Source organism: Echinops telfairi, unplaced genomic scaffold (genome assembly GCF_000313985.2).
Source record: "Echinops telfairi isolate 266 unplaced genomic scaffold, ASM31398v2 ScPeMD7_7424;HRSCAF=8462, whole genome shotgun sequence".
NCBI classification, from domain to species: Eukaryota; Metazoa; Chordata; class Mammalia; order Afrosoricida; family Tenrecidae; genus Echinops; species Echinops telfairi.
The window spans coordinates 90,753,691-90,763,329 of record NW_022111324.1 but is presented as its reverse complement, the minus strand read 5'-3'; the positions used below and the strand labels follow the sequence as shown (position 1 = coordinate 90,763,329).

At 39.8% G+C, this 9,639-nt stretch overlaps 1 protein-coding gene across 7 annotated transcripts in view; it reads left to right on the top strand.

Moving 5' to 3' along the window:
* The window catches only part of PCNX2 (pecanex 2), a 326,649-nt gene that overhangs the window by 105,638 nt on the left and 211,372 nt on the right, over positions 1–9,639 (top strand). For all 7 annotated transcript variants that reach the window (XM_045297999.1, XM_045297998.1, XM_045297997.1 and 4 more), the window contains exon 13: positions 8,947–9,118. In XM_045297999.1, the coding sequence (XP_045153934.1) occupies positions 8,947–9,118 (172 nt within the window). The remainder of the gene's footprint in view (positions 1–8,946; positions 9,119–9,639) is intronic.

The following is a 9,639-nucleotide window of genomic DNA, read 5'->3' as shown; positions in this document are numbered from 1 at the left end:
GGTGGTTCAGTTTGCTGTGTGGAGGGTCATTCTGAGTCAAAGCCAATTCGGTGTCCCCTAACAACCACAACAAACAAACACAAATATGGTACATTTCCCACAACTGATGAAGCAATAATGATAACTTATTATTAACTAAAGTTTCTATATGCCTTGATCCCGAGTTGTTTTCTAATGCCCTTTTCTGATGTCCAATCCCTTTAGGATACCATTTTATGCTCAGTTGCCTTGTCTTCTCAGAGGCCTCTAAGCTTTCATAGTTTCTCAGACTTAGTCTTTTGATGACCTTGGTGGTCCTGAAGAAGAAGAAAAATTTTGTGGGATGTCCCTTGGTTGGTGATTATCTGATTCGTTTTGCATTATTTGACTAGTTGCGTATTTTGGTGAGGAGGATCACAGAGGTAAAGTGGCATTTTCACCACATCATATTAAAGATATGTTAAGGGTGTAGTATGTGACCATTCTAAAGAAAACTGAGCCAACAAAATGTGACAAAATAATATCATATGCAGGGATAATTTTGATATAGATACATAGAAACTATTGCATTGGTTCATTGATAATCGAGCCACCCGAAAATCAAATTAGATTCAAGAGAGGATGTGCATGCTCTCCAGCTAATCAGGCCTTTTCACCACTCAGAGCTCTCTTAGAAAAAATGGAAACACTTTTGCATTTCTATTTCTTTCTCCACATTCTCCATTTGCTTCATACGAGTAACACTGGTGTTATGTGTTTAAAGAATCATAAATAGGTGTGAGATTTAATTGAAAGGGCGTGTAAAGATCCCGTGCCTGACACACGCCCCCTGGCTGTTGCGGGAGGTAGGGCAGGGTGGTTGCAAGACCAGAAATTATGTTGCTGGGGATCACATCCTGCCCAGGTCTTAGTGAATCCTGGGACACATATCTTTATATTTGTTGACTGCTTCTCCCAAAGATGAACCTTAAAGCAGGTATGATAGCACCTGGCCTGGTCAAAACAGAATAAGCATTAGAAATGGTTGACATTGCTGATTCATGCCTGCCTCAGAAAAAAAGCTGTACTTGGCTGGGATGGGAATGGTGATAAACTGTTGGTGGGAGATGTTTACAGAGTTGACTGTGTTTGGAGACTGGAATGAGATTGAAGCAGGGGGTGGGGGCAGCTCCTCTCTTTACAGTCCTAGTTTTGTCCCTTCCCTTTTCATGCACTCTAGCCACTGAGTCTTCTACAAGTCCAGCAGACATCCTCTTTTCTTTGTTAAAAAAAAGCTTCATATTTTCTTAACAACAACCACCTAGAAGCTGCCCCCCTCTGCTTTAAACATTTTTATTGACACTTCATCCACGTATCAATCATTACCACAATAAATTTTAGAACCTTTTCTTTTTCCTTGTACTCATTGTTAGTGCACTTACTGTTTAAAATTATGGCAAAAATATACACAGCAAAACGTTCTCCATTCAAGGAGTTCTACATATATAATGCAGTGCTACTGATTATATTCTTCATGTTTTACAACCACTATTGATTTCCTTTTCCAAATTATTCCACCACCATTAACACAAACTCTATATTCCTTAAGCAAAAACTCTTCCTCCTTCACCATGGCAACCGTTGGTCAAGTTTAATTTTATTTTAGTAGGTTTCTTGATATACTATTTACATATCATACACTTCCATAGTTAAATCGCTTTTTAAAAGACTTGTATATATCTCATTACAGTCAGTTATTGTGCTCCATTCCCCTGCCCCCATTCATTGTTTGTGCTCCAATTCCCTCACCCTCCCCACTCCTGTCTCAGATAAACCATTGCATCCATTATTGTCTTTATGCATCCACACTTCTGTGCTTCATAAACTGAGAAACCTAACAGAAACACTAAACAACAAAAATCAGAACGAACAGAAAGAAGAAAATGATAATAATATAAATGTAAAAGTAAATAATAAGAAAGAAAAACCACCAACAATATTAAAGAAACCAGAGAAGAAACTTCTGTCATGGAAGTATTTGAGCCTAGAGCAAATTCAGGTGGGTCAAGAGGGAGGTCAACTGACCAAGTATCATATTACAAGGGCGTGTCCCCCCAAAACTGGAAAAAACTCCCCTGGGCAGAGCTTTCAAATATGCCTTTTTCCCCTATGTGAGCATCCAGCAACTTGCTGCTCTGAGTTAGTGCACCCAGTGGCGTCAACTGGGAAGGTTCTCTCTGGTTACAGTGAATTGTTTCATAAAAGCAGTTTCACTCAAACCTCATCTTTTGTGATGGCTAATTTAAGAGATCAGCTTGTGGCTGTGAAATTTTGTTTCCTGATAGGGAAAAATACCACAGAAGCTGTTGTGATGTGGAACACAGCGTACAACAACAGCAGTATGGGAAGAACTCAACCGTATGAGTGGTTTTTCCTTTTCAAAAAAGGTGAAATGATGATGGATGACAAGCCTTGTTCTCAACATTGGCCAACTCCCGAATGGATAAAAATGTCGACAAAATTTATGCACTTGTGCTTGAAAACTGATGAAAGACCATCGAAGTGATGGGGAAGTTATCTGGACTATGTTGGAGGTTGGTTTAATGAATTTTAATGGAAAATTTGGGAATGAGAAGGATTGCTGCGAAATTTGTGCCTCAGGTTCTGACAGACCAGGAGAAAGAGCTTCAAGTGGAAATATGTCATGCTTTGAAAGAACAGCTTCAAAGTGACCCAGACTTTTTCTCCCCAGGTTACTACTGGTGATGAGACATGGGTACTACTCTTACAACCCTCAAAGCAAACATCAATCAAACCAGTGGAAGATGCCATCGTCACTTCACTGAAAAAAAAAAAAAATCTCATCAAGTGAAATCCAAGTTCGAGAAGATGCTCATTTGTGGTTTTTTTGAAGTGAAGGGATAGTGCATTTAGAGTTCATTTTACCAGGTCAGAATGTTAATCTAGCTTTCTATTTAGAGGTTCTGAAAAGATTGCGTAAGTCACAAAAAGGACAAGCTTGGTTGCAGATGGGGGACCGGTTTTGCCCCTGTGACAATGCACCCACTCACACAGCCATCGCAGTGAGCCAGTTTGGGCAAAAAACAGCATGCCTCTCTTGCCCCAGGCTCCTTACTCATCTTACCTCACTCCGTGAGACTTCTTTTTGTTTCTGTGAGTGAACAGGGACATGAAAGGGCAGTGATTTGACAACATAGGAAAGGTGAAGGAAAAAACGAGGGAGGTTCTTTCAGCTATCCAAATAGACACGTTTGAAAATGTTTCCAACAATGGAATAGCAGATTTGGAAAATTTATTAAGTGAAATGGAGCATACTTTGAAGGTGATAAAGTTGTTTTGTAAAAAATTTAAATACATAGGTTTTTGAAAAAAATCCGGATTTTTTTTTGGCTCTGCCCTCATATACCATGTTTCAATCCACCATAATCAAGTGTACAATAGTTTCTGTCTGGTAGTAAAGCTGTTTGAGTCCCTTGCTTTTGACTACAGGGGATCTGCCATTATCTGACTAGATACTATGCAGGCAGATTTTGGGCTCCCACTGTAACCAAAGCTGTCTATAAACTGGGTGTTCACAATTTAAGCTCTGATACTTTACCTTTCAACATATTTGGATTTTTTTTTTTTTTTAGCATCACGTTTGGATCACACAGGCTGGTATGCTTTTTCAATGGTGACTTAGTTGATACTTCCCTTACATGGCTGTTTGTTTGAATACAAACCTTTAAGACCCTAGACACTATTTCAGTTGATAGCCAGGCACCATCATCTTCTTTCTTCACCACACTTTGCTATACCACTCTTATCTTCAATGATCTCTTTACGAAGGCAAGCATCGAGCAGGGCCATGTTATAAGAACTAACTCTTCTTGGATTGAGGCTATAAGTAAGTGGGGGCCCAGAATCCATCTGCTTGTCCACAGGTTATGAGCACCTCTGGTTTAGTTTGGTGGTCTTATTATGACAAAAACAAAACCAAAAACTATCACCACCAGCAACAAAAACCAAACCAAACAAACTCCCCCCCACCCCCCTAAACAAAACAAAACAAAAGAAACAAGAAGGAAAAACATTGTCAATTATACTCCTGGGGTATAAGGCAATTGCATTGGTAACATCAATAATTTTTTCAATAGCATAGAATTTAAGGTGATGTTGATATGAAGATTTTATGCAAGTATTGTCCAACTGGGAGCTGCAGTCCATGAGTTGTGACTTTGTGCAGATTGATTTTTTAATTGATTTAGCTCAGTTTACATTGAGCACGGGGGTTAGTTCTAGGGGAAAATTCCATGTGCCACTTCTCACAAGGGCAGATCCTGGCGTATCAGATTAATACCTGTCATATTAATGGAGGGGGAGCATTGCGGTACTAGATGTATGGTGGTTCTGGACCTCCTTCATTGGACACCTACTAAGCCAGGGGTCACACCCACGTTCCAATGACCAACATTCTGCAGTCTTGGTGTGGCCACTTTTGCTTACTGCTCATCAGGGTAATTCAGTCCTAAGTTCAAGAGTACAGGGACTTTGAGGTAGGGCCCAGTTTGTTCATTCGGGCTCCCACATCGGGTCCATCTGGTGTGTCCCTTGAGGGATGCCATGTTGACTGTAAGGTCAGTGTCTACAGTCATCATAGTGTTAAGTACATGGTGTGGTTCACAAGGGTTGGGTAGAAATGTATTGGATGTGTCTACCTGGGAACATCGAATCAGGCTTATTTTCCCCTTAGGTTCCCTGCAATTATTATTTAGTATGCCTTCCCGTTGTGAGGTTGCTTCTCCCCATTACCCACCATACTCACCAACAGAAATATCAGTGCCTTCTCTGAAATATAGATGCTCCCCTCCCCTGGTCTTAACTTGATTTTCCAGTAAAATTTCTCCTCTCATTCCTGTTGAGTGACTTGATTTTTCATGACCTTATGTCACTGTTGTATGACATCAAATGGGTGGTTTTCTTCCTTCTCCCCACTTCTTGAAGAAGTGACCCCAGTTGATGTGAGGCCTCTTCTTTCTAGGTAGTTCTTAAAATGTGCATATAAGGGGGGTGATTTATGGTTCATGGACAGTAGGCAGGTTCTCTGCCCCTTTGTTTGGGTATTGGCCTCTAATATTTAATTGGTATTTCTCCTTATAGTCATGGACTTTTGTGCTTGACTACCATCACTCAGCATAATGGTTTCCAGTCCTGCCATGTCATGTGGTGTTTCATGTTTCATCGTTCTTTTTCGGGGGTGCCTAGTATTCCATTGTGTGTATGGACCAGGTTCTTTATCTGTTCGTACACTGCTGGGCACTTGGGCTAGTTCCAATTTCTTGCTACTGTAAATTGTGCTGCTATAAATATGGGAGAGCATACACCCACCGGTGTTGTGTCTCTTATTTCTTTGAGGCATATACCTAATAATGGTGTTGGTAGGTCAATTGGTAGGATTTCAATTCCCAGTTGCTTTAAGTATCACCATGTTGTTTTCCATAGTGGCTGTATGTATTAACAATTTCACCAAAAGTGTATATGAGTTCCCTTTTCTCTCCAGCCTCTCCAGCATTTGTTGTTTTCTGTTTCGTTTTGTAGAAGGGCCTCACTATTGAATACAGGTGGGATCCCAGAGATGATATGAGACTCTCTTCTCTTACACGATTACTGTGCTATTGTCAGACTGTGGCTGTGAAATAGTGTCTGTTGGAAAACCCAAATGCACACCTAAATCAACTTTTGTGCAAATGACTTGCTATAGTTTTCCTTACGATGTATTGTCAGGTTAAAAAACAGATGGAGAATATAGTCCAGTGAATTTTTTAAAGGTCATAATCTGATTAATCCGAGGAACAAGGGGAAATTTTCCACCAAAATAACAAAACAGCAAAAGCAATCTTTGCAGGTTTTGATTAATTTATATATGAAAGAAGAAGCTAGGGATCAGGGCAACTGTTTGAATACATATTTTTAGGAATCAAAGCAAATAAAAACATGCCACATATAGTCTGTGGGTGGTACGAATGGTTTAGTGCTTAGCTACTAAGTGAAAAGTTGATGATTTGAGTTCACCTGGTTACAGCCTGGTGGTATAAGTGTTTTATATTGGGCTGCTAACTGCAAGGTCAGCAGTTCAAAACCACCAGTCACCCTTTGGGAGAAAGATAGGGCTTTCTACTTCTGTAAAGAGTTATCCTCTCAGAAACTCACAGGAGCAATTCTGCCCTGTCCTATAAGGTCACTAACAGTTGGTATCGACTTGATGGCAGTGATTTGGTTTTTTTTTGTTTTTGAGACAGTGAAAAAGAGGAAGACCCTGTTCAATATAGACTGACATGAATCTGCAACCATGGGCTCACACAATAATTTGAGGCTGGGGCAGGCCTGTGCAGGGTTTTGCTCTGTTGTGCAGAGGTTGCTGTGAGTTGGAACTGACTTGGCATCCAGCAGCAATAATAGACACAATTTGTGGGTCTTTGAGGGGACTTGCATTGCACTGCTACCTGAAAACTCAGCAATTCAAATACAGCAGCCCGAGGAAACCCTACAGGGCCTCTAGGCGTGGGATTCAACTGGAGGACAGTGGGTTGTGGATTTTGTTAGAGGCACTTTTGAAGAAAGGCCTGGTTGTCTGCTTCTGAAGATTCACAGCCTTGAAAGTTCAACGGAACAGTGGTACTCTAACAGAAATAGGACCGCTATGGGTTGGGATTGACTCATTTCAATTTTAAAAAATGCCACGCACTAGCAATGTGCCGAGATGGAAATCCAAAATGTGAGGATGTAAGAGAAAAGATGAGCATGATAAGAGCAGCCTCTTTTAAGTGGAACAGAACTTTTTATGATTTTTAAGTACAAAGGAAGCATTTCTGTGCCTAATAACTAAACTTTACATGCAAGATACAAAATGGTGTCTCAAACTTATTGGGGGCCAAAGTCTTTCAATTCATAAAAAAAAAAAAAGAAATTTTTAATGTTTTCTTGAAAGACTCAAGGCAAAAGGGAGTTGACTAATTATATATCCTAAAAGGGGTCATTTTGATAAATATATTATATGTAGATATACTTGTACACTGAATAGCTATTTATACCAATAAATGTATTTTTGCTTTTTGCTGGTTATGGGATGCATTTAGATAGCTTAGGCTTTTAGATTTGTTTTATTTTTTTAAATGCAGAGAAAGTACATGCCCTTCAATCTATGCCCTTCCTGGATTCAAGAGGAAATTTCATGTAACAGTGCAAATATTACTTCAAGACTGAACTTAGACTTTGGGTCAAATATATCCATGGAGACTCTATGCCTTATTTTTTATTAAAAATAGTCTCAGAATTGGAGTATTTCTATTATTGAAGCAGGCACCATTTAAATTAAATTTCTACATATAATATATTCAGGACTCCAAACTCTAAACCCACAGCCCTTGAATCAATTACAACTCATAGTGATCAGCTAGGACAGGCTAGAACTGTCTCTGTGGATTGCTGAGACAACATATAACTCTTTGTGAGAGTAGCAAGCCTCATCTTCCTCTCAAGGTGGTTTGGAATGCTGACCTTGAGGTTGGCAGCCTAACATGCAACTGCTACACCACGAGGGCTCCTAGTGATGCCATAGAACAGAGTAAACTTGCCCCTGTGGGCTTTTGAGGCTGTAAATCTATGGAGCAGAAAAACTCATCTGTCTCTCTTGGGGTGGCTATTCACAGCTGAACCCTATTACCTTCATTTTTTTTTTTTAATTTTTATTTATTTATTTTATTTTATTTTTTTCTTTTTTAACATTTTATTAGGGGCTCATACAACTGTTATCCCAATCCATACACACATCAATTGTGTAAAGCGCATCTGTACATCGTTTCTCAAAACATTTTCTCTCCATTTAAACCCCCGACATTAGGTCCTCATTTTTCCCCTCCCTCCCCGCTCCCCCCTCCCTCATGAGCCCTTGATAGTTTATAAATGGGTATTTTGTCATATCTTGCCCTGTCCGACGTCTCCATTCATCCACTTTTCGGTTGTCTGTCCCCCAGGGAGGAGGTCACACACAGTTCCATGTAATCGGTTCCCTCTTTCCTACCCATTCTCCCTTTACCCTCCCTGTTTTGCCACTCACACCACTGGTCCTATAGGGCTCATCTGTCCTGGATTCCCTGTATTTTCAGTTCCTATCTGTACCTACCTTCATATTTTTAATATCCAAAGTAGTTAATGAATTCCAAAGAATACTCTCCCCCTAATTTATTTGTATTTGGTTAAAAAAAATCTTAATGAATTGTGCATTGCTTTGTGAGATGAAAATTCTTTTGTCCTGGAAGCTTGTAGTATTTTTGATACAGTTGATAGAGTATCGTTCTCTTAATTCGTGCATACATTTAAGGGGAATAATTAAACCTGTTTTGTACTTTCCTTAAGAGTAATATTGTGAGGGTTAAGATGATATTCGCTAGGTATTGGATGCTCCTCAGAGAAAAGTTTACATAAATGTCAAGGTTTTTTTTTTTAAACAAATTATTCCATGGTGAGGCGTATTTATACAGTGCCTTCAGGTATCACCTTGTACTTGAATTGCCTGCTTCCTAAGATAGAAATTAAGAACCATCATTTATCATTTTATTTCTTGTTTATAGTGGAGCCTAAGTTAGACATAGAGAGAATATAATGGCTTAAAGAAAGTAGTTTTACACTTGAAATAAGTAATATAAATGTTAGTTTCACCATTGCGGAAACATTGAATTAGATCTAGGATGGTCATTAGATTTTCAGGTAAATCTTGTTGAATCTGAGAGATATACATTCTTCATGAATTTTTCATTCTGATTTGTAAACATAAGTAGATTTTTCCCCTTTTCTTGGTGTTTGTGCATATGTGTTATGAGAGTGGGGGAATCTGTTATATGGTAATACAGTGTATGGAATGGTATAAGCTATTGATGTTGAGGCTTTTACTGTCTAACCAAAACAAAAGAAATTGTGTTTGTTTTCTAGGGACACAATCAGATCATAACATATAGCCGGCCAATCTATTTTTGTATGCTGTGTGGTCTTATTTTGCTCCTTGACATAGGGGCCAAAGCCAGGCATCCTCCCACTTATGTTGTCTATGGCCTGAAGATCTTCTCTCCAGGGTCCCTGCAATCAGCTCGGGACCACTTAATGGGTGAGTTACTTTGAGGTCCTGGGGAAGGCATGTGGGTGGGTGTGGGTTGGAGGCAAGGTCCTGTCTTCCCTTTATGTTCTCGAATCCTGGTTGGAGAAACCTCCTTACTGTCTTATTAGATAAAAAAATTCATATCCCCTTCTTGGCTTACACACCACTAGAGACATTTGGGAGCCCAAGCACAAAGGCACCCAACAATGGAATTATTCTAGAGGATTTTAATACCCAGTGTCCAAAAGTTGTAGCACTGTAACGCCTGAAGCATAGTTGCTGTGGAGCCTGATGAGTGGTGTTGGTGGGATTAGACTTGTCATCAGTGGGCGGAGCCAGTGGGCTGTGCACAGCACAGGTGATCTGGTAGCACATGGGTTGTCAAGGTTTTCCTCTCGGTTCAGTCTTTGGTATTCTGGTCACTTCATCTTTTGCTGGCACACTTTGCTTGCCCTCATTTCTCCTATCACTTACCTGCTGTAGAATGTTCAATTTTAGCAAATTGCCTGTGTCTTGTAATGGCTTACAGC